The sequence below is a fragment of the Lygodium microphyllum genome, chromosome 4 (assembly GCF_053477565.2).
Source record: "Lygodium microphyllum isolate KBCC chromosome 4, Lygodium_microphyllum_v1.1.10, whole genome shotgun sequence".
In the NCBI taxonomy this organism is placed as follows: Eukaryota; Viridiplantae; Streptophyta; class Polypodiopsida; order Schizaeales; family Lygodiaceae; genus Lygodium; species Lygodium microphyllum.
In genome coordinates this window covers 78,673,741-78,700,086 of record NC_141138.1, presented here as the reverse complement: position 1 = coordinate 78,700,086, position 26,346 = coordinate 78,673,741, and the positions used below count along the sequence as shown (strand labels likewise).

Below are 26,346 nucleotides of genomic sequence, written 5' to 3'. Positions count from 1 at the left end.
CTCACTTGTTATCACAAAACTGCTCAAAAAGCTTTTGAGACATACTCACCCCCATTATCTAACCTTAGGGATTTTAGCTATACTCGAATTGGTTCTCAACAAGAGTAAGCTCAGGCTGAAAGGTAGACAAGACGTCCGATTTCTACTTAATAAGATAAGCCCATACCTTGTGTGAGTAATCATCAATGGATGTGATAAAGTAGTTTGCACCACCTAATGATTGACATGGCATGGGACCACATACATCCGAATGGACAAGAGCCAAAGGCTCACCCATGCACTTCATGCTAGACTTTTTATGCATACTACAAGTTTTCTTGCCGTATAAAGAATGATCACAAGACTCAAAATACTTATAGTTTAGGGGCAAAAGATACTATAAACATGTAAATATTTTCATTCCTTTTAAATACATGTGCCCAAGGTGATGATGCCAAAGAGATACATGTGGAATTGTAGCCACAACAACCAAAACATGGTCAGCCAACCTAGATACAAGCAAGGGATAGAGGGTACTAGACTTAGCACCATGTGCAATAACAAGATTCTCACGAGAGTAATCTTCCATGAGGAATCACCAAAGAGGACAAAATAACCTGCATCATCCAAGGTGCTAGTAGAGATAAGGCTCTTCATGAGAGCCGGTACATGATGTATATCATGAAGAGTGAACATGCTATCTGAACCAAACTGCATCACCAATACCAACTATCTCCAATGCCACAGGTCTTCACCCAATCGAACAGATCTAGTCCTACTGTGATAGGAGTGAAATTACACTCTATGAGGGGCCACATAAAAGAAAGCCCTTGAATCTATTAACCAACAGTAAGTATATCTTGACAAATCATCGATTAGTTATAAAGCATCCTAAAAAGAGATGCCGATATTAAATTATTAGACATATCAAGCCATACCACATTAATCTCCTTAATCTTGATGCTAGACTTGCTAGGCACAATGCTATGGTCATGGTTCTTCTCTTGCACTTTCTCTTTACCCTTTTCCTTGCATGTGTTTGTACATTTTATGGCATTGTGGTCGAATATGACGTGTTTTCCCACAACAATGACAAGTAAGACTAGACTTATGGCCACACGACTTACTGCGAGATTGTCCACGTGTCCTAGATTGAGACCTTTGAGAGTCTCTACCATGGCCCTTGCCATCCTGTCGGTCTCTTACAGTCAATGCATATGATGTACAGGAAGCATCCACATTCTTTCTGTTTACCTCTCCTATCAAGAGGGAACTCTCAATATCTTGTAGTTTCAGCCCATCCTTTGAAGTGTTAGCACATAGAGTTGTGCGAAAAGTGTCCCATGACTTAGATGGTATACCACACAGAAATAAAGGATGCAAAGTATCCTTGAACTCAATCTCCGGCAAAGCTAGATGATTGACGATGGAGTGAAACTCATTCAAATGTGTAAACATAAAATTCCCTTCATTTATGTGAAGGTCCATCAACTGTTTCAACCAATACATTTGAGATAAAGGACTCTACTTATCACAAAGGTTCTTAATTTGTGTCCAAAGTTGATATGTAGTCTAATTGTCTATCACAACATTGTAGTGAACTTGCTTAGAGAGTGATAAAATGATTGTGGACCTACATAGCTCATCCAGTTCAGCCCAATCCTTGGCATCAATGTTTTCGGGTTTAGTGGTATAACCTACAATTTTTGCACTAAAACTTGCCATAATTGTGTCTTCTAATAGTCGTAGTTAGTCCCATTTAGTTTTTCACTATTGAAGATAGCATTGTCATGAGAACTACCAGCCATGGTGAGATCAACTCTTAAAAAATTTTAGTTATAAAAATGGCAAATATATGTAATTTGATTCAAAAATCCATTCAAAATTTTGAGTTAGAGGTTTTTATGTCTGCTACAAAAAATGTTTTTTGTGAACAGTGGCAACAAAATAGCAACTGCACTGCACGAACAACTAGCATCGACAAGGCAAGTACAACTACATTGCTTGAATAACCAGCATCAAGAATTGTAGTGCATGAATAACTAGCACTAAGAAGGCGAGTAATGAAATAGCAACGAGAAGCACAACTATGAACATGCAACATTTTGCATAGCTATTAAAAAGAGGAGTGCCATGTGTTTGTTGGAGTGCGGAGTGTGTTTTTAGTATTATTATTTTGAAAGCATAAATTAACACTACTTGAAAGCATAAGAAAGTGTGTTGTTTTTTTAAATAAATAAAAAATAAGAAGAAATATAAATAAAAAATGATCAATAGTTGAATGTGTAAAGACAAAGTGTACTACTATAAAAAGAGTTGAAAGAGTGACATTAAAAATATTGTGCTTTGAGTACATATTACAAATTTAATGTGTGCCGAGCTCCAAAATCCTACTCAAGCATAAAGGAGATACAATAGAAGAGCTAGAAGCAAATATGCAACAAAGAATACCGTTGTTGTGTTAAAAATTAGGTCACATTGAGGGACTAAAAATATTGTGATTTGAGAGGATGGTATGATTAATTGAAACCATTTGTTTTTGAGAAGTAGAGATCACAACCATTCCTTTTTGCAAAAGAGTGTTAAGTCATTGGGGCACAGACTTTCAATGGATTTGTTTTGGAATGTGGGATATATGTTAAAATAGGTAAATATTTACACCACCTCAACTTTTGAAGTAAGGCATCACTTACCTTTAAGCATTGAACTACATAGACTTAGGTAGATCCTTGGCCTACGCGTTATAGACAAAGGATCTTTCAGCTATATGACATTTAGATATTGTTGAGGGAAGTGGTGTCTCGGCTCCTCATAGAGCCGGTTAGCCCTGCGGATTTCCTATAGACTTAAACCTAAAAGGATTTCCTATAGACTTAAACCTAAAAGGATTTTAACTTGTAAAGAAAATATTGAAAATAGTGTAAAGTTTAGAAAAATGTATGTTGAAAATTGCTGCATTAGTTGGCTTAAGAAGAGTCTAATGGGATTTGTGTATGTTCCTATGAAGAGTGCATTTAGGCTGCGTGCAGGCCATAGTGAAAATTTACGCATGTTGGAACTTGGGGGGGGGGGGGGGGGGGGGGGTGTCCCTGGGTTTGGCAACCGGCTACGACGCTAAACGGCTGAGGTAAAGAGATTGTCGAAGGCTGCCCCGTTTCGCGGAATGCGTCCCACGTGGCGGAACGTAAGCACACGTGTAACCAAGGCTGACGGGGGCCTCTTCATTCAGAAGGCTCACTTCTGGAACCACTCCGTGCGCGAGGGATGTGAAGAGACGTGGAAGCTAGGCAATTCTTTAGTCTTGAATTTTAGGAAGAGACACAGAGAGGCTGGGCATTTCTTAGTGCTGTGTTTTGTGTGTGTGTGTGTGTGTGAGAGAGAGAGAGAGAGAGAGCGAGAGAGATATGTCTGTCTCGCAGTACGATGTCATCAGTAGAAGTCCTCCCAGGAGTCCCACAGGCCAGCTGGTTGGTCCCCCATCCCTAATACAGAAATGTACCATGGTGAAGAAAAATCTTGCCAATCTCAGTACAATCAGAATGTTGCTTAGCGACGGCAACAGGCAACATCCTCATTTCAGATTCATCCCAGCCGCAAATCGGCTCTCTTCCAGGCCTTTGCATTCTCAACAAAGCTGCGTGGTAATCTCTCTCTCTCTCTCTCTCTCTCTCTCTCTGTGCTTGCGCGCTTTTCTGTGTCTCAGCTGTATACCTTTATGCACAGCCGGATGCCACACGCATCATCCATGATGCCGCCATCGACACAGACGATTGGAGAGATCGCATCCTTGATAATGATGGAAACATCGACAATGTCGAGCAGGAGCGGCTCCACACACCCGACAGCGACTCGTCATCTCCACATGATTATGAGGAAGGAGCGGAGGAAGATGACCGCCATGGCAGTGCTGCAAAAAATCAAGAATTATCGACGAGGTCAGAAGATGGGGGAGCAATAGCACAGTCGGATCCACGCTGGCCTAATGAGCAAGGCATTGAGGTGGGGCAGGATGGGGAAGCAACAGTGAAAGGCCCATGGATGGAGCCTGTGCATGCAGTGCAGGATCCAATGTCGAAGGAGGAGCTGGAGAGACGAGACAGGATGGGGTGGAGCGAGGCCTCATGTGATGAGGGGGCTACCATGGCAGGGGGAAGCAGCAGCAGATCAAGAACTGGCATGGATGTCGCGACAATGGCGGAACATGTGATCAGTGCAGACAGAGAGGAATTGGTGCAGAGCAATGGACAGAGATTGCAGCAGTTGGAAGAGAAGGTGTTTGAAGGGGATGAAGGGCGCTCACCTGCAGACTATCATCGGCGAGCTGATTTCTTTGGGAAGAGTGCTGAGGTTCTGGCAGCCAGGAAGAAACTCAAAGAAGAGGAAGAAGAGAAATAATGGAAGCCTCAGCAGATGTACTGGCAGTCTTGAAGCTCCTCAAAGAAGAGGAAGAGAGATGATGGAATTGTCTACTTACATTACAGTCCTTATGCCGAAGCCACTTCTTGTTGTTGAGGTGCCAAAGTCTTACCATGAATGTTGGGATGGCAACTCTAGCGCATAGGCCAGGATGGATTTGTTACAAGTCTCCGGTCTACAACATCATCAAAGCATAGTTGGGATCTCAAGTGTAGCGTATGTCTGCCTTAGGCAAGGATTTATTTTGTTTTTCAAGTCTAGCCCATGCATCTAGTTTAGAGACTCCACGACTAACTTTGTTATTAGTTATAAGGTTGTAGTTGCTATGTCTCAACCCTAATTTGCAATGAAAACTGAGGCATTATGTAGATATCTTATCCGGCATTGTCTCATAGTTTATAAGGTTTTCTTGTTTTGGAAGTTAATCTATAACGAGGCTCTTTACAAACTCCTTGTCCTTGTTGTGGTCGGGGGCCATAGTGCACATGGGGAAGTTCATTCTTACATGTTTATTTTATTGTATGGATTGATATTGATTGCATTGTTTCCTTATGGCATCACGCACAATGTCTCATCACAATAGTGGCCTCTTGTCTTATCTATGTAGGAATGAGGTAGGTTTGGTCATTCATTCTTGGATTTGAATAGGTTTTCAAAGATGAGGTCAACCTTGGAGGCCTTTAACATTTTAGGTATGTTTGATTGGCGCTTTTATACCCCAAGGGGGATAATGAAAGAGCTTCACAGAGGGTCCAAACAGCCTAGAAGTAATTGTGAACATATTTCAAAAGCTATTATTGAATCATGTGCAAGACCAGATAGAACTTTGAGCTATTCAAGAGTGATATGTGTCTTTTATGCCCAAAGTTTCTCATCATTCATGTCCATTTTTAAAAATTCTTTGAGATGTCTATTTGATAAACCTTGTAGAAAAGTGGTGGCTACATTCAAGGATTTATGCAAAGCAAACATGCTATAGTGTTCTTTCTTTGAAGTGTGGTTGTCCTTTCATGTGAAGCAAACATGCCATAGTGTTCTTTCTTTGAGGGGTGGTTGGTTGAGCTAAAACCTATGTGATATTGTAGGTGGGATATACTATTGATCGTGCTAATACCTTAGGAATGCTTTTCACGAGGATGCAAAGGTGAAGAGTGTGTGATATAATTTGTTTTGTTTGAAATGGTAGAATAAGTGTTTTATTTTATACCATATTAGTTGCACGCAAGTAAGGTGAAATGTGAGTCCCTTGAGTTGCCATTGGTAGAGTGCACTCAAGGTGCATGACCTAGGGATTATTCTCCATTAGTTGCAACACATGCCATTTCAACATATCACATTACAAGAATCCTAGTTGAACACCTATAGAAAGCTTCAAAAGTTCATATACCAAAAATCACCCATAGAAAGCTTCAAAAGTCCATAGACTAAAAATCATTAGTATTTCTTTTTTGATGGTAACATCTTTACCTTTGTAGTACACATGAAATTTGTGAAATTTTAAAGTGATTTTTAATGCTTGGTTAAAGATTTTCTTGATTCGCTCCACTTCCCTCATTCGAGTGATTATATGTTGCATTATGACACATGGGACACCCTTAAATTGTTTTGTAGCCCCATGCATTAGAATCATTGAATCCTTTTAGCATGGTTATCAAGTTGATGGTGATCAAGTTAGATTCTTTTCAAGGGAATGCATTTATTCTCTATCAAACCCAATGTAGAGCTTCTCCAAAATTCCCTTGCTAGGCAAACTTGCATTGCATTTCGTACCCAATTATGCTATTCCAATAAAATTGCATAGCATTTTGTACTTTGTACCCAATCATATTATTCAAATACAATTGATAGCTAATGCAAAACTTTCCTTACTTTTTGTTCCAAGCTTCCTAAGTTTTAAGTTGATTTTACATGTGAAATTGTTTCTAAGAACCTATTTTTGTCATGTGAAGTTCTCGTATGAATTGCTTCATGAGTGCGACCAAAAGATTAGATCGTATGTAGGGTTCATTCTTTGCATAAAAGGGTATTGGTTGAGTTGGTGCTTACATCATGGCCTCAATCTGCATTCATTTGGAGCTCCTTTTGGATTCATAATCCTTTTGTTTGGTAGGTAAGTTGCTACGTTTAAAGCAACGTGTTAACTTTAATAACTTTTTACTTCAATTTTACTTTTGTTAAAGGAATTGTGATAATCTTTAGACTCCACATACTTGAGAGGTTCAAACCCATCACCTTAGGCTTATATTGTTGGCTAAACAATCCCTCAAGGGAAGGTTTTTATGTCTAAAACAATTAGTCATGGTTACTTTTTTTTGAGTAGGCTTGCTCGTGAATTCACACTCTAGGCATGTTATTACAGACACTTTGCACCAATGTGATCTCTTTCATGTTTATACTAGCATAAACTTCTTTATGTGATGTAGTATAGCACTACCCCTTAGCAAGCTCGTTGCCTATGTAGATTTTAATTTAGTATTATGATGTCAAAGATGACATTCTAGAGTGTTAAGAAGTAGAATGTGGATTCAACTCATCATGGGGTTGAAATTTCCACATGTTTGTAGGATAGTTGTTAAGACCAAGGGCTTTTTAGTCCTTTCATGCTGCCCTAACTAGGTATAATGCATTTCATTTACTCCAATTCAATTTGGGCATCCATTGGCCAAATTGTATATTGAATGTGAGTAGGGTAGTAGACTTGTCTAGTTGGTTAACTACTTGTGTAGGTCTTTTATTTGCTTTTAGAGAGTAGCCCATTTGGTGGAAGGGTAGTGTTTACAAAATTACCTCCCTTAGTTCTCTTATTGTAGGGTGTTTGACAATGCTTCTAAGGCAATGTTTAAGAAGGTGTAATCCATATCCTAGACCCATACGAGGTTATTATCCCTCACGAATTCCAATTCATTGCACTAAAAAATGTCTCCAGGAGACTTTTTACAAGATAATCGGAGTAAGGAATTTGCATAATGTTGGTTTTTGGGGAAGACTTAAACCTAATAATTTTGTATATTTGATATGTGACATTTTTTTTTCTAGTTACATCATCAATGATCATGATAAAATAGGATGACCTCCCTATAGAATTTGTAGGCATAAGCCCACTTATATCATTGTGCACTTAGTCAAGCTCCTTACGTCTCCTTTTGTTTAAGTTTTTCTTATGTAATGAACATGCATGTTTGTAACGTGCCTGCGTATCGGCTGTCCAAGCAGGTTTTAGCGGTCCATCGAGAAACGAATCTAAGCGTCGCTGCCTGGCACTCCCATGGAATGTTACAGGGTTTGTTACTTAGGGTTTCCCGAGTCCGCCTCGCAACGGAATGTTCGCGGCCGAACCCACTAGGATCGACTTGAAATTTGGGTTCCTGGTAGTTAAGGTCTCTTGACAGCATTCTAACGTTAGGTCTTGGACATTCTACTTTACGCAGAGATGCTCAAGCCGAAGCAGTTCCATGCCGCACTTGGTTCAAAGAGAATGGGAAATGAGAGGGATGCGCTGCTCAACCTCTCTACCTATAGAGCATAGTCCCATTCCAGTCCCCTAAAAACGACATGAATTGGGTTCTAACCTAACCATATCTAAAGGTCAAACGACGGTAAAACCTTGTGAGAAGTCTCCCAGTTCTCTAGGACCACCCTGCCGTAGGACAAACCGTCGGGGTTCTGTCCACATGCTTCCCTTGATAGCTTTAGTTTTCTAATTAAGTCCTATCACATTTATGTATGACATTTACAACGAGCTTCCTTAATTAGGCCTTTTAGGGAACATGATTCGTTTGCGTAATTTACAGCACTGACATGAAAACAAAACAAGCAGTCCTTTCGATAAACAAGTTCCTTGACTTATCTTCAAGTTAATCTTTGTCTCCTGCCCATACAGGAGAATTATGTATCCCTTCTATCCAACAGAAGTACCCGGTCCAAATCACATGGCACCATAATTTTCATCCTTTATCTAGAATAGGATCTTCCAATGCCTCGGACGTTGGGCTCAGGGCAGTCCATAACTCCGTTCCGGTCTAGGCAAGGGGTGTCCAGAGCTCCACTAATCCTAAGCAACCTAGGAATGAGACACAACTCTGTGGTTGGCCTTTCCACCACTCGACCTTCGACCCGTGAATTGAGCAGTGCCCTCTCGGGGTACTCCGCGGTGTGATCTCGGAGATGATCCACCTGTGCAAAATATCCTTACTTAATTAATCCACTTAGGAATCAAACACGATCAAGGTGACCAACCTAATATCATTTTCTAGGGAAACATTCATTTATTTCCCCATGGCTACTCGTCATTACTGACCCTTGCCATTCATTTTACCATCAACCACAAGCACTTGGAATAATTATCCAAATCATATCCAACAATCAGTTTAATGAAAAAGCATTTAGGACGTTATTTGATCAATCATAAAAAACAAAGGTATCCTTTTCCAACCACTCCAGGAATAGTTGCGATAACCTTTCCATTGCATATTTGCTCTCCCCCTTGGTCAAAGAGCGATTCTACGTAGGAGTTTCTTAACACTCCCTTCTTTTAACTAAGGTTTCATTTCCTTAGGCTAAATCATTTATTATGCTTTCTATCAAATGTACAAGCTATGTCATACCAACGGTGTGGTGGAAGCACACCTATTATTGTGAGGAGGGGAAGACAACAATGCTTGAAGCCTTACATGCTGTTTATAAGTTTGTCGTATGGCATCCAATTACAATTAACTTTTCTTAATATATACATTTGAAGAATTCAATCCTTCAGGGAGTTATTTTTGGGGGGACGTGGAGTAGTGGTGTGATGTCTTCCCCCCCATCCACCACTTGTGGTCGAGCATGGTGGTGGGGACCTTGCGCACTGACTGAGGGAGCTACATGGCCTCTCCTTCATTGGCATCATCTCCTTCCTTCTCCACGTTGACTACATCTCTCCCTTGTCAGCATCAACGACTCCCCTTCGTCCTTTCCCTTCCCCCCTACATCATCCACCATGGCGCCATCATCCTTTCCCTTCTCCCCTCGCCACCTGTCGGCGTCGATAGGGGGGAAGGTATATATTAAAAAAACTTCGTTTTATTTTTAAAAATTAGGAGGAGGGGGAGGTTCTATGCGGGGATGGGCGGGATATTACAATGTTTTCCATATATATATATAATGTTCACAAATAGAAAAATAAAAAAAGTCTAGGAGAAGGTAAGTAACCCAAATGAGAGAGCATTTCCATTTCTTTTTTGCATATATGTCCCAATCAACAATGCCATAAAGATACATTTGTCTACTTGATTATTGCAGTTATATGATTTTTGATAGAAGATATATGAAGGGGATATAAAGTGTCACATTTGGCTTCTTTAGAAACAACAAATGATCCATTGTGGACTTTAAATGATCGACTCCCAAAAGTAGTAGAGTATCTGAAGTTGTCTCGTCGACCAATAGATATCAAAGCTCTTAGTAAGCCTTAGCATATGGTATACATTTTGAAGAGTAAATGTATACCCATTTTGAAAAGAAAATTGTATATCACTTGTACCAACTATGTCACATACAAAGTCATTACCAAGATGGGTTGATCCACATTTGCTATTGTCATATGAACATAACCACTCATTATGAGGAGTCATATAAAAATATGTTTTAGAATCAAGTGTCCAAATCTTGAGCCAATTGTTGACATGATGTAATTCACATATATTATTTGTCAAGAATGACGTGGTGGGGGAACTTGCTTGAGCTATTGCTCCAAGCACACACTGTATATACAAGAGGAAGCTCACTCAAGAACTCCAGAAGAGAGATGGAGGCCAAAAACGTTTTCTTGCTAACTTTTTCTTCTTCTTTCACACACAATACAATGTACACAAAGCATAGATAAGCTACAACATAAAGGAAAGTGGCCTACTAAGTCAAATAGTGCATAAAAGGCTATACTAGTCAACTAGTGCTATATCTATGCCAACTGTAGGTAGGTGTAACAAAATCAATATAATAAGTGATAAGTCAGTGGCCATGTATCATAATGACCATCGACGTGCTAAGTGTAGAGGTGCAGACTCATCTAGCCAGGCGGTCCATCATCAATGTCCGCACATGTTGAGGTTGCCATCTCAACACCCCCCCTCAAGCTCAACTCTATCTCTGCAATACCAAGTAAGCTTTGGAACTTTTGAAGCTTCTCTGCACCCAATGCCTTTGTGAAAATATCAGCTATCTGATCCTGTGTGCAGACATATGCTAAGTCAATCTCTCCAGCAAGTATCTTCTCTCTCACAAAGTGGTAGTGCACCTCAATGTGTTTTGTTCTAGTATGGAACACTGGATTCCTAGCTAGTTGTATGCTGCTCATGTTGTCACAATGAATGACAATTAGACCATGTCCATGCACACCCAAATCACTTAATAACTTTTGCAGCCATACCACCTCACATGCTGCCATAGCAGCACCTCTATACTCGGCCTCTGTACCAACTGTTGGTTGCTTTTTGCTGCTCCATGTAACTATTGCACTACCAAGGGAAAACATGAATCTATTGGTAGATCTTCTGTTTGACATGCTATCAGTCCAATTTGCATCTGTGTCTTCAAACACCTATACATCCTTACTCGCCTCATAAAAAAGTACATAATGTAAAGTGGGCTTCACATACCTCAATATATGTCTAACTGCATCCAAATGAGGCTTTCTAGGCATCTGTATAATCTAACCGATAAGGCCAGCAACATAGCTCGTGGCCTTGTGATAGTCATGTAAATCAGACTCCCTACTATCCTCCTAAACATAATAGGGCTTTCTATCTCATCCCTAATGTCAACACTCAACTTCACATTTTACTCCAATGGTACTAAAAGAGGCTTACATGCTGTCATACCATACTTGGATAACATATCCAAGTCATACTGCCTTTGGGATAACCATATACCATCATTACATCTGATCACTTCAATACCAAGAAAGTATCTCAGCTCACCCAAATCCTTCATCTCAAACTTCTTCAAGAAGTCCTTAAGTTCAATAATCCCATTGTCATTGTCACTTGTAATAATCAAGTCATCCACATAGATGACCATGATGACAGACCATACTCTAGGTGTTTGCTTCAGCCCATAGAGTTCATTCTTTAACTTGCACACATATGTGGGATGATCTAAATCCTCATAACTTGCTGGTTGCTCCATATACACCTCTTCTTGCAATTCACCATGCAAGAAGGCATTTATAACATCCATTTGCTGCAAAATCCAACCTTTGGCTGCTGCTAAGGCAATCACACATTTAATAGTTGCCATCCTAGCAACTAGACTGAATGTCTCTTCATAATGTATGCGATATGTTTGAGCATAGCCTTATACTTACTAACCAAACCATTTGCATTATGCTTGACTTTGTAAACCCACTTATAGGCAATAGCTTTCTTGCTTTTAGGCAAGGGTACCAAATCCCAAGTCTTATTGGCTTCTAATGCAGCCATCTCCTCATCCATTGTATTGCTACATCCAAATGAGCATAACCAATACCATTCTCAAAACAAGTGGGCTCAACATCCTCAATTACCTTCACCATATAAGCATAATTGTGAGCTAGATAACCTTCAAAACCAAATCTTTTAATAGGGTATTTGACCCTGCTAGACTTGTGTACCAATGGATCACTTAGTAGAGTCTTTACATTACTATGTGCTCTCTGTATACCTGGTGTCATGACTAAAGGAATATCAAGCTCACCATCCAAATACTCTGAACTATTAGAACCTCCATCAAATCCCAAATGACTAGTAGATGCATCATTACCATCCAACACTTTCTTCTTTCCTTGGTCTTTGCTTGCAACACTTGTAGATCCACCAGAAGGTGTGGGGCTACTTCTTAGTTTCCTAGACAAAGGGCTCATTGTAGGTGTAGTATCAGATGATGTTTCTAGTCTACTAAGACTTCATGATTCTTACTTTTCTTTCTGCACATAGCTATCACAATCATTATCATCATCTAATACATCACCAGTAGGTGTATACCAACTGCTCATCTCATAAAAAATAACATCTATACTCACTCTAAATTCATTTGTCAGGGTTATCTTTTTGCTCTAAAGAGTAACCAATGAAAATACATTTTTTTGCCTTTGGATCAAGCTTCTTTTGCAGCTCATCTAGCACATGAACATATGCAATACAGCCAAATACTTTCAAGTGTGATACATCGGGCTTCTTGCTTATAAATCATTCTTAGGGGGTCACCCTTGAACTGCACCTGTGGGAGTTTTGTTCATAATATATACAACAATATGAACAACTTCAAACAAAAAATATATTAGAATATTCTTTTTAGCCATCAATGCTCATGCAACTTTTGCAATATGTCTAATTTTTCTTTCTGCAACCCCATTTTGTTGTGGGGTATACTTGTTAGTAAATTGCGTCTTTATTCCATGAGACCTCAAGAAGCTACTAAACTCATTAGAGAGGTACCCCCTCCCATGTGATCCCAAGCACTTAACTTTCAAGCCTATTTCTATTTCAACAGCTGCCTTGAAAGATTTGAAGTACTCAAATACATCACTCTTTTCCTTTATGAAATATACCCATAGCTTCCTTGAACAGTCATCAATAAATGTATATTTACTACCACCAAGAGATACATTCTGTGTAGGCCTCCAAACATTTGTATGCACAATACCAAGTATATTTTTGCTCACTTCTCTGTCATATGTGAAAAGGGTTGTCTTGCTTGCTTACCAAACTGACATGCTTCACACACTTTATAAAATTCTGCAACTCTAAAAGAAGGCAACCCTGTAACTAATCCTTTGGATTGTATTAATTTTAGTCTTTGCACATTTGCATGTCCAATAAGTTTATGCCATATTTCAATGTTTTCAACCACTCCTTTTCCTTTAGCACACATAGCAACATTCATTGTAGAAATTCTAGCATCTAAATGAACATGTGGCCAACTCTTCTTCCTTTTGCGACCAACTTGCACTTATCATTAAAGTCTTCTATAAAATAATATTTTGCATTGAATCAAACCAGTAATCCTTGCTCCACCATTTGACCAACAGACTAAATTTTTTGTGATTGATGACACATGTAATACATCTGTCAGAGACTCTTTGTCTGGCCGTCATGGAAGGACAAATGAACCTTTCCAATGTGTAAAATTGGGTGGCATGAATCATCACCCGTCTACACATAACCTAGATTTTATAAGTCTTGCATCTTTCCAAACCATTCAATATGATTGGTCATATGATTAGATGCACCTGAATCAACATACCATACATAATCATGTGTCCTCTTTCCTGTAACTGCATTCATCATATGCTGTATAACAAACAAATACTCATTTTTGTCTTCATTCTATTGTGGAAACGATGCATAGTTTCCTTGCTATAATTTACCACTGTAAATATTATCATTCTTAGCATAACAATGGGTTGCAATATGACCTGTTTTGCCACAATAATGGCCAAATAATATCAGAATTTTCAGAACCTCTGTTTTGCCGTCCACCTCTTCCTCTAGAGCTTCCCTTGCCTCTAAAGTTTTATCGGCCTCTTGAAACTTGCATTTCACCAAATTACTAATTTAACCTATTTTGTTGATTATCACCAGCACGTCCCCATACCACAGCCTCTCGAAGAGGATCTACCACGTCCCCTTTTCAAACTTGAGTAAAATGCTTGGACCTATTCACTATTTCTTTTAGATGAGTCACCCTGCATATTAATATCTTCGATAATCATGAGAGAGACCAACTCATCAAAATCTGGAAATGGCTTCCATACTTATACAGACGTGATAAATGATTTCCAAGCCTTCTCATTATTAAGACCACCCAAAGTAGATGAAACTAAATCATTGTCATCATGCATTGTATCAATTACTGCTAAAGTATTTACAAAGCTCCTCACCTTCAAAACATACCCATTGACATACATTTTCCCTTTCTTCAAGGTATTCAACTCTTGCTTGAGTTGAATCTTTCGTGCCTTTGTATTTACTGAAAATATGTTCTAAAAAATTGTCCATGTTGTATGTGAAGTTTCTGCATTCTTGATATGTCCCAGCATAGTATTATCAATGACTGCAGATAGCAAATACATTACCTTTCTGTCTTATGCATTCCGTTCTTTCCATGCCTTTAATTCATCTGTAGTCGGAGAGATACTTTGCTCTGGATCCTTTTCTTCACTTGAAACAAACTCATAAAGGCCCTTTCCAATGAGAAAGTTCGTCACACAGAACTTCCATGAAGGGTAGTTATTCTTGTCGAGCTTCTCAATGATGGGATTTCCACTGTTCTTTGCCATTATCACAAAAATGATATAAAACAGCAAGCAAGTCTTTTGCAACCTTTCAATAAGTGAACAACAATACATCAAGCAACCTTTTTCACTAATTGCTCAACAATACATGTAATCTGCAACTTGTTTGCAGATAAATTTTATGTTTGCTTCTTGGCAAACACCTCAAAAAGTGCAGATTCGAAATCTGCAACTTGTGCATCCACTTTCAGTCGACACAGTTGAAATTGTAGTATACCCTGAAACTATTTTCCGCAACCTTTTGGCTCCAAAACAGGGCATGAAATGGCCTCAGATGCCCAAAAAAAATTGCAGATAATCCCTAAAGGGCTTACCTATAGAGTATACAATGCTTTGCTCGCACACCAAATCTCACATCAATTTGAGATTATCACTCTACCATGCTTCCAATGACTCCAAAGGTACTATCCAAGAAAAAGAGTGGAAGAATGGGAGAGCTTCTTACTTGTTGCTTTGCTTGCTCGAACCTTGATTCTTCTCCTTCACTTCAGCCTTCCAAACTAGTCTCTCTCATTAGTGGCGCCGCTCTGATACCATGTCAAGAATCGCGTGGTCAAGGGACTTGCTTGAGCTTCTACGCCAGGCACACACTGTATACACAAAAGGAAGCTCACTCAAGAACTCAAGAAGAGAGACAGAGGCCAAAAACATTTTCTTGTTAGTTTCTTCTTCTTCTTTCACACACAATACAATGTATACAAAGTATAGATAAGATACAACATAAAGGAAAGTGGTCTACTAAGTCAAACAGTACATAATAGACTACACTAGTTGACAGGAGATATATCTATGCTAGCTATAGGCAAGTATAACAAACTAGATATAATAAGTGACAAGTCACTAGCCATGTGAGTATCATAATGACCACTGACATGCTAAGTGTAGATGTGTGGACACATCTAGCCAGGCGGTCCATTATCAATGTCCGCACATGTAGAGCTTGCCATCTCAACATTGTTGACATGCTGCAACTTGCATATATGTAGAAAGAGTGAAAGTAAATAGCACTTCACCATCGTTATTATCGTCATTATGTGCAATCACTCCATTTATTTCTTCAATCTTCCATGTTTCCTTTACTTTCTTTCTTGTCAGCATCCTTAATTCTACTTCTTCTTATCTTTTGGCTCAGCTTCCATATGACCTATTTCACCACAATGGAAGCATTCAATATCTTACTTGGGATTGGATTTGTTGCATGATCACCCATAGTCTTGGTTCTTGCATTTATATGATTTTTTTCTCTTTTTCCTCAAGTTGCTAATGCTTGACTATTTTACCCTAGATTACAGATTTTCAATGTATTTATTTAGCCAATAAACTATCCACAACATCATTAAACTTTAGTTCACCATCTAAAGAGCTAAACTACTAATAATTATGCCAAAGGTATCCCACAATGCAAGTAAGGAGCACACCAAAAAGATTGCTTCAATCTCATCTTCAAACTCCAAATTTTAAACCTACATTTGATTGAATATGATGTTGAATTTATTACAGTGGGAGGTGATATCAGTGCCCTCCTTTATGAGCAACTCAAACAACTTTTTTATGGGATATATATTATTAAAGGCAAATTCGTTCTCATAAGTGTCACACAGATTTTTCCTTAAGTCATATGTAGTGGTCTCATTCGTAATTATAAAATACATATATTATGCTAAGTGTAGCCTAATAATGGATTTGGCCAATGTATCAAGCTCCAACCAATTGTTTTCAAACATGTCTTAGTTTTTTCTCTATGCCTCTTATGAGCCTTAATTAGTTCTTTTATATAAGAACTATTTCTTTTGTATGAGAACTACTTCAAACATGACTATTAGTTTTGCCTTTATGCCTCTTATGGGCCTTAACTACTTCATCTGTAGTGTAAGGACATCTTGGATTTGCTCCTTCCACAAACTGAAGTTAGTATCATCAGACTTCCTGATATTATACCTTTCCTTGTCCATTGTAGATGATGAAGGCATTTTTATAAAACAACAACTAATTGTCAAGTAATAGCAAATAGAAAAACAACAAACTTCACCATGAAATGGGCATAATTTTTGTAATAACTACTTAGTATAACCAAAACTAATAAAAGATATAAAATGAATCACTACCTCGCAATAATGTATATATCATTATTGAAACGTTATGTAAATCATAGTGTAAAGAGAATTTTTTTATTATTGAGTTAATGATTTTTCACAAATATAACACCATAACAATATCTAGTTATTCAGAAGTACATTAGTAGAATGATATTCTTGAAACAAACTATAGTACATTAAAGAACATTGTTCTTGCTCATTCACAAAAGTAAATATGCATGGATAGTATGATAGTATAGACAAGTCTTTACTCTATTTACAATTGTTGCATACAATAGTAGCTTATAGAAAACTCCAAAATTGTGAAAATTGTAAATTTTACAACCTTTGTCAAGCAAGTAGTAATGTATATATGATAGCATGCAATAGTAAACTCTAATGATGTGAAATATTTGCAACCTATGTGAAGTAAGCTACAATTTGAAATTGCTTATTTTGAATAATTTGTCATTGGTTACAAATGCCTACTAGTGACCTATATGTGTCTATATAGTGGATATTGTAAGCCTTGAGTTGTTTTACATGTTTTGAACAACATGTGTAAAATTGTAGAAAAATGTGAAACAACATGTGCAACACTTAAAGGTTAAAAAAATGGAGCGTAAAATGGTCCAAGCTTGAAAAAGAGACTAGACTAATCCCTTATGAGCCATTCATAAGAATTTCTTGATCTCTTCATGCACGCCAAATCTCATCCAATATAGAGATCATGAAGATCTCTATTGAGTGGTGTTGGCCGGAGACTCCCAACCATTTTGATACTAGGTGGTGGAGATATAAGAAGAATAGAGATTGCACGCACACACGCACGCATGTGCGTGCACACACACACACACACACGCACACACACACACACACACACACACGCACGCACGCACGCACGCACGCACGCACGCACGCACACGCACATGCACACACACATGCACATGGACACACACACACATATACACACACATGTATGTATGTATGTATGTATGTATGTGTGTGTGTGTGTGTGTGTGTGTATATATATATATATATATATATATATATATATATATATATATATTTGTGGTCCCTCTAATAACTCTATTGTAAGCAACACCTTATTGCTTTATCACTATACATAAAGAATGAGTACGTACGTATAGTTAGGGTTGTTGAGTAAGACGGGTGGTTGGCCATATTAGCATTTATCCTAACATTCAAGAATACCCATAGATTAGAGGTAGTATGGGCAAGAGGTGATGAAAATCTAATGGTTGCATGTGTCATGATTGGTGATGAGGAGTTGGTGATGCTTTTTTGTGTATGGCCCAAATTATTGTTGAAAACATAGTACTTTGGTCAAAATGAAATGATGCCCTATGTGATGACAACACAATCCATTTAGGGATCAGAACCATGATTCTCCTTGAAGTTGACAAGTCACAGGGGAAGGGCAACATTCTAGTATAAGAAAGTGAGAAATGGGAAGATCTAAGTTTAGCTTTTCATCTAGTGGCCTATACATAGGGTCAAAAGTATATTTGAAACACCATATGACCTACAGTAGTGAGAAATACATAGATATCCATTTGGCATTGTTTAACATGCCTTGGCATGCTACAACCAACCTCTACATTAGTAATGATTCTAGAAATGTGATCTAGTGCCCTAAACAAAGAATGTCTAAGAAATTTAGACCTATGAGTATACTTTTTTAATCCTCATCCATAATAGCTAGGTTTTGATTAGTAGAACCCATGGGGATGGCAACACTTTAAATACTTAAAAAACACGAAGGGAAGTAATTATGCTCCTTAAGGTGGTTCACTTATGTATACTCTCTATATAACTTGCATCCAAGGGGTGCTTGTAAATACCCTTATTTGTGAATTTTCCCTGAATAAAATATATATCTTTTCTATTCAATCTACACTAGCATGGGCATATCAACAATCCCTTCATCTCTCTTACAAGGAGGTGCTCAAATTGATGCATTGAAATTTAGAACCATTGTAAAGAATGCAAATATAGATGTTAGAACTACTCTCAATACTACAATTCACCCAACAAAATCGAGTAGCTATCCTTTGCAAATCTTTATCTTATTCCTCACTTTGCTTTCCATCCATTCAACTTGTTGCTTCATGGTGACCCAACTCCTTATGGACAATTGAGGCATTTGGATACCTATGCGAGCATGATGTCTTTGAATCCTAACTAGATGACCCAAGGGTCCTACTTTCCATACGTTAAAGGGATAAGCCAATCTTATTGATACTTATCACTCATCCCAAAATGACAATAGGGAGCTAATAATATACCTCAAATAATGACCTAATTGATCATTTTTTAGCCTCTAGTACATTAGAGTTGTCATTTATGAAAGGTATGTGACAAATGACTGATCTTCATCTATTCATAGACCTCTTAGTCAACTGTTTGTAACTTTCCTATTGAATTTCCTTAGCAATGAGTCTATGATTAGAGAAAATAATTATGGGGTAATAGGGCCCTACCTTGCAAAGCTATGTAACTCAAAAAGGGTTGATTAAATAGTATTAATATAAAAGATTGCCAAGGAGTTGGATAAAATAGCCTTGGTTGTTTGTGGAAATCTATCTTCATATCCCATGGTCTTTGTGGCTTTAATAATGAATTGCACCAATTGATTCTTTGCCATATGCTTTATCGAATCCATATTTATTATAGTACAAAATGACTTAAGAGCATGATCCATAAAAAAGATGATGTTTGAGTATGCCAACACGAATCTTTTACCTCGTAGAAATCCATGTTGTTGTAGGTGGACAATCTTTCCAATAAGAACTTTAAAGCTTGCTTTGGCCATAACTTTGAAAGGATACATTCAACATTATTAATGGCCTTCATTATAATGATCTCATTCTATTTGGTGATTTAGGTAGCATAAACTTAGATAAGCCTTGAGTAAGCTCTTTAAGAAACATACCTTGATTGGGATTCCATTTAGCCCTAGTGACTTTCACTTCTTCATCTCATTAACAACAAATTGCATCTCCTCCTTAGTGAAGGGTCTTCTAAGTAGTAGCACTTCCTCCTTGTGCTGATCCTTGGTTTCTCTACCCTTAGAAAGGCTTCAATTCTTCTTTTTTAGTCAAATGGACTCTCTAGAACTATGCCCACTTTTAACCGCAAAGTGTAAAATGCCTTCATAAATTTTTGAAATTATACTATCTAACTTGGATATTTGTATGTTGATAATTGAGAGTGAGGGTCCCTTTTGTGAAAATTGAATAGAATTTTGAATGGCTCCATAAGGTTAGAATGTGCACAATTTAATTTTCACATTAAGAATAAGGCTTAGGTGCATGAAAACAAGGGAAGCCTTATCATATAGCACAAAAGTGGGTTGGATGCCCAAGGGTAAGGTGGAAACCCTAAACCTAACCTTACATACAAAGGATGAAAAAGAATAGAACAAGCTATTCAAGTGTGTGCAAACTTTTGCTTTTTATCTTCTTATTTCTCTATTGTCTATATATGAGAGTTAAGGAGAGGTGGTGTGAAGACATGGCAACATGAAGCTCTTTGCATTCTTTCCTCTTCTTGTTCATTCCCATATCCTTGGTGAGTTAAGTGTGTGAGTACACATGTGTGAAGTTGAGAGTGTGAGGGAGTAATTGATGTGGTATCATGAACTTCTCTTCATCTCCTCAAGCTCATTATCAACAACTTCTCTCTTACATGGACAACAATGGAAGTAAGATTGTGAGAAAAGGGCCATGCATGTGAATCATGGAGCGATATTTATTGCCAATGCATTTATTGTGACTCAACATGGTAAGTATTTATAAGTATGTTCGATACATTTGCCTTGAATTGATCTATCTTTAGGTAGGTTAGTTCATTGTGCTTGTGTATGTGAGTAGAGAGGTGGGAGATAGTCACATGCATCGTGCGTTAAGCCCTTGAAATAATAAGGGTGCATCCAATGGTCATGTATTGAGCTCATAGAGTGCCATACCCACTATGGACGAGAGATGGCTAGTAAATGCTTTGATGATTTCAAGGCCCTTCTTAAGCACCCACTATGGAAGAAAGATGGCTAGTAAATGCTTTGATGATGTTGAGGCTCTTCCTAAGAGCCCATCCTCAATCATAGAAATAAATTGTCTCCTCTTCTTTTATTTCATTATGCTAAAGAAGAAGCTAGTTGGGGCATCTCCCATGAGCTATTACTTACATTTAGCTAGACTCTTGTAGCATCAATTTTATTTTTTATTTTTATATTTTGAATGTAACCTCAAATCCTTTGAGTTCTTGTAGAACCATATCACAAGGACTATCCCTAAGAGCAAAAAAACTTATCTCTATATCTTTTATAGTGATGCCACAACCAACTCTATTGTCTAGCCTTAGCCCTAACATGTTGTTTAGTAGCCTCAATTATGGAATTAATGCATCTACGCCCATTGTCTATAGGCCCTTGCATTCCTACTCAAGATATTGATAATTTTGCAAATGTCCTTAAATAGCCACAAGGTTTTCCTCTCCTTAAGGGAGGAGATATTGAACATAGAGGGTAGTGAGCCCCTTTCTTCATCATCTTCTACATAGAGCATTATCGTACATAGTATTGGAGTGTGATCCAATAAAGAAACTTTGACCAACATTGTGAATATGCACTTTGAGATGATTAGCCATGCACCATGATTAAGGTGAAAAGTCTTCCTAATGCTTTCTTCATGGCATTGAGGTAGAGACATGTCCTCAATATGCTGATTTCTTTGGATAGGGGGAAACTTGATAAGGAAACAATTAAGCCTTGAATATGATAAGGGCAGATGTTATTTCTTGGATTTGGAAGCATGGAAGTGATTACATTTTTGTTAGAACAAAGTTGGCACTTACACCTAAGGATTGTGACTGAAATTTAGGGAGGAGATACTCATAGTTTTGAGGGAGATAAAGTCAAAATATAGAATCCTTGGCATTTTTCTTAGGAAACTAAGGAAGTGTTAGGAAAGGGCTGAAAAGTACCTTTAAGGCAATGTACATTTTTTGTTCATAATATTATCCATGCACTAGAATTTTTTTGGGTGGTTTGTTGTTTAATAGTCACACAAAGGCCAAATGCCAACATATGATAGAATACAAATATTAGCCTACTAAGGTGAAGGGTTGGATACTTTGGGATCCTTTTGGATTTTTCTTTTCACACACCTACTTAGCTTTAGAAGGCATTAAATGCATTACAAAAATAAAGTGGGAAATTACAAATGGTTTGGAGGCCAAGTGTTAATGGAGGTGATTATTTGTTATTGAATGAAAGAAAATCAAGGAAGTACTAATTTTCTTTTTATGTTATAGCACAAATGCATAAGAAAGGACATGCAAGTAGTAAGCCCTATCTATGTAGGCAAGTGGATTCTACAAAGTGCAATAGATCTTTCATTGCAATTGAATACTATGTCTTGTCTTATGACTTTTTCAAGCTTTAACATTAAATGTATTATCTTTTGAATTTTAGGTTGTCATATTAGAGTAACTTAGCACCAACCTAGAATTTACACTTAACATCCATGAGTCTTTTGGAATTGACAAATGTTATGGGCGTTTAATTTGGGACTGAAATTTCTCAGTTTTTACATTCATTTCATGCTGTAATAAAAGTGGGCTGAAGCTATCTTTAGATGCACCCAAAACCTAAATAAGATGTGTGAATGTAAAATAGAAATGTTCAAATGTTCAAGTTAAATAAAAGAAGAAGTCTTTATGAATATGGCAAGCCTAGAATTGTGCACCACCCTTACCTCCATAAACTTGTAGTGATATTTCATACTACACTTTTGACTAATGTTAATTATGGTATAAGTCAATTATTTAACAAAAATATTACATAACCCAATTGCAATGAAAATAACTATCAAATAATGCCCTTGTTAGTAGGTGTGGACTTCAAAATACCAAACTCTATGATGGTTGTAACAATGTTTTGAAATGTTGGAAAGTAACCCTTGTGTCAAGCCAAAATCATCTCAACAGTGGGACAAGTTTGGAGTGAAGGGAGGTGAGCCCTGAAGTGGAAGCACAAGTGGGAGCAAGAGCTATGGTGGAAGGAGCAGGAGCAAGAGCAAGAGCAAGAGAGAGAGAGACTCCAAATGTGGAAACTCCAACTATCACAATGTGTGGCCGGCCTTCCCTTTATTCAAATGTCACTGAAAGAATAAAGAATGAAGTGACAATGATAGGTGCCCATTGCTACAATGTGCAAGCCTGAGTCATATCAATGTAGTAATATATAGATGACTAGAATGAGGCGCCTTTACCCTCGACAATCTCCCATTTAAGTGAGGAGTGAAAAGAAAAATGAAAAAAGATAGTACAACATATACATAGATACGACAAGATGAGGAAAGATGTCGTCTCATCCAACGCCCATCAACCTCCTAAGGAAGGCAAAGCGCTCTGTAGAGAGGCTTTTTGTGAGCAAGTCTATAGGATTTTGGTTAGTTGAGATCTTGACAAGGTCAACAGACTTGTCCTCAATGACCTCATGAATAAAGTGATATCTCATCTCAAGGTGTTTTTTCTTTGCGTGAAAGACTGGATTCTTGGCTAACTGGATAGCACTCATAGAATTTGAATGCAATGTAGGGATAGCATTTGCAATACCAAGGTCAACAACCAAATGATCCAACCAAATGGCCTCCTTGCAAGCCTCAGTGGCTACAACATACTTGGCCTTTATAATAGAAAGGGCTGTGCATTTTCACACCCTAGACATCCATGAAATAGCACCTCCACCAAAAGTGAACACATAGCCAGAAGTGGACTTTCTACTATCTGCATGTCCTACGTAGTCAAAGTCAGTGTATCCCACGACTCTTATATCCTGGCTACCATAATATATGCACATAGCAGCATTGCCCTTCAGGTACCTCATGATACCCTTCACGGCATCCCAATGCCTCTTGCTAGGTGTAGCCATATAACGTGCCACAACACCAACTCCAAATGCAATATTTGGATGGATAGCTATCATGGCATACATAAGAGTGCCCACATTATAGATGCATAGGGAATCTTGTCCATCTTGACCCTCTACTCATCTGTCTGTGGACAATCGACCTATGACATCTTCACATGAGAAGGCAATGAAAAGTCAATAGGCTTCACATCCTGCATATGGAAGTGCTCAAGGACTTTATGGACATACTCCTTGTGTGACATATAGAGTAGTCCCTGAGACTTGTCACACATAATATGCATACCAAGTATATGAGAGGCCTATCCTAGATCTTTGATCTCAAAGCTCTTCTTGAGCTAAGCCTTAAGAGCATCTAGCTCATCATGAGCTTTCCGTGCTAAAGCATGTCATCCACATAGAGTACTAAGATCAGTAATAATGAACCATCATGGGCTTCCTTTGTGTACAACCACGGATCCATAACACTACGTTTGTAGCCCTATCATTGCATGAATGCATCAAATTTGTGGTACCATTTCCTAGGTGCTTGCTTCAAGCCATAAAGACTCTTTCTCAATCTGTACATTAGGTGTTCCCTGCCAGGCTCTGCAAAGTCCTTAGGCTACTCCATGTATATCTTAGCATGTAAGTCCCCATGTAAGAAAGCCATCTTGACATCCGACTGATACAAGTCCCCAAGTCAAGTTGTGTAGCCAAAGCCAAGACTAAGTATATGGTAGTCATCTTAACCATAAGAGAGAAGACCTCATCAAAGTCAACACCATGCTCTTGCTTAAAACCCTTTGCTACCAATCTGGCCTTGTATGCCGGTTTGGGGTGTCTAGGGGTGCTTTTCATTGCAAGGCAGACCCCTCTTGCCACTAGGCAAGGAAACCAGTTCCCATGTATGATTCTTATGTAACGAGTCATTTTCAAACTACATAGCCCTCTCCCAGGAGTGATTGTCACCCCTATGCATAGCCTCATCATAGGTGAGAGGCTCTTTGGCATTTGTAACCAAGACATAATTTATGGAGGGCTCATAATGGTTACGAGGTCATCTATCTCTAGTAGAATGCCTCAATGCAGGTGCTACTGCCTATCCAACACCCTTTCTAATATCCTGTCTAACATCTTGGCCATGGGCATCGGCTGCTGGTGCTGGTGCAAGCTATCTAGTTGGTTGTGCGGGAGCAGGTGGCTCCTCCTAAAAAATAACCCTACATATCTCAATAACTTTCTCAGGCTGCATATGCATTTTGTCCTCATGGAACACAACATCATGGCTGTGGATCACTTTCCATGCTTGCGGATCCCAAAGACGATATCCCATCTCATCTACATCTCCATAGCCAAGGATAATGTATTCACACTTTTAGGATCTAGCTTATTGCATTTGTCATTGGGCGTCCTTGGGCACATGGTAGAAGGTCTCACATCTGAAGACACGCAAATGAGCATATGACAGAGGCTTTCCTGTCCACACCTCCTCTACAATGTGGAAGTCAATGCTAGTGCAAGAAGGTGACCTATTAATGATATGTATTGCAGTAGTAATTGCCTTAGCCCAAAAATGATGCGGTAAAATAGCTTGGCTAAGCATGCTATGGACCCTCTCCTGGATAGTCCTGTTCATGCGCTCATCCATACAATTTTGGGGAGGGGTGTAAGGGGTGGTCCACTGATGCTTAATACCTTGCTCATCACAAAATTTCTCAAAAGCACGTGATACATACTCACTCCCATTATCTATTTGTAGGCATTTCAGCCTATACCCAAACTGGTTCTTTGCTAGAGCAAGCCAATGTGGAAAGATTTCCAAGACATTAGATTTTTGCTTTATGGGATAAGACCAAATCTTACGTGACTAATCAACAATAAATGTGACAAAGTACTTCACACCCTCTAAGGATTGATAGGGCATGGTTCCACATATGTTTGAAAGCACAAGAGCCAAAGGCTCACCCATGCGTGGAATACTATACTTTTCATGCAAATTCCTAGTCTAGCTGCCATACAAATAGTGATCACATGACTCAAAATATGCGAATAGTCAAAAGGCGAAAGATACTGCAAAGTACCAAGCATTTTCATTCCTTTAAGCGACATATGCCCAAGACGAGTATGCAAGAGAAATACATGTGGCATAGAACCCACTGACAAACATGGTCAATAGTACCATATACAACCAAGGGGTAGAGGCTGTCAGACTTGGCACCTATTGGAAGAAGAAGCTTGCCACGAGTTATCTTCCATGCACAATCACCAAAGCATATATGATAACTTGCATCATCAAGTTGTCTCGTAGACATAAGGCTTTTAGGTTAGTGCGGGTACATGATGTACATTATGCATAACAAAAGTGCTACCATAGGAAAATTGTAGAGTGACATCACCAAGGACAATAATAGTAAGAGACTGATCATCACCCAGGCACACAGAACCAGATACACTGTGATAGGTATGAAACCACTCACGGTAGGGGGTCACATGAAAAGATGATCTCGAATCCAAGAGCCAATATTGTGCATGCATAGACTGAGCCTCAGTTGAGAGGCATCACATGAAGAGGTTGGTAAGATGTAGTCACCATCGGACTCCTCATGCGGCATGACATTTATCTCCTCTAT

General features: G+C 38.5%; 1 protein-coding gene across 1 annotated transcript; it reads left to right on the top strand.

The window, feature by feature from the left end:
- Positions 1 to 3,249: 3,249 nt before the first annotated feature.
- Positions 3,250 to 4,994, top strand: LOC148037212 (uncharacterized). Its single transcript, XM_087677261.1, has 2 exons — positions 3,250 to 3,620; positions 3,703 to 4,994. The coding sequence occupies exons 1-2, from the start codon at positions 3,384 to 3,386 to the stop codon at positions 4,372 to 4,374; spliced, it is 909 nt and encodes a 302-aa protein (XP_087533387.1). The 5' UTR covers positions 3,250 to 3,383; the 3' UTR covers positions 4,375 to 4,994.
- The last annotated feature ends 21,352 nt before the right edge of the window (positions 4,995 to 26,346 follow it).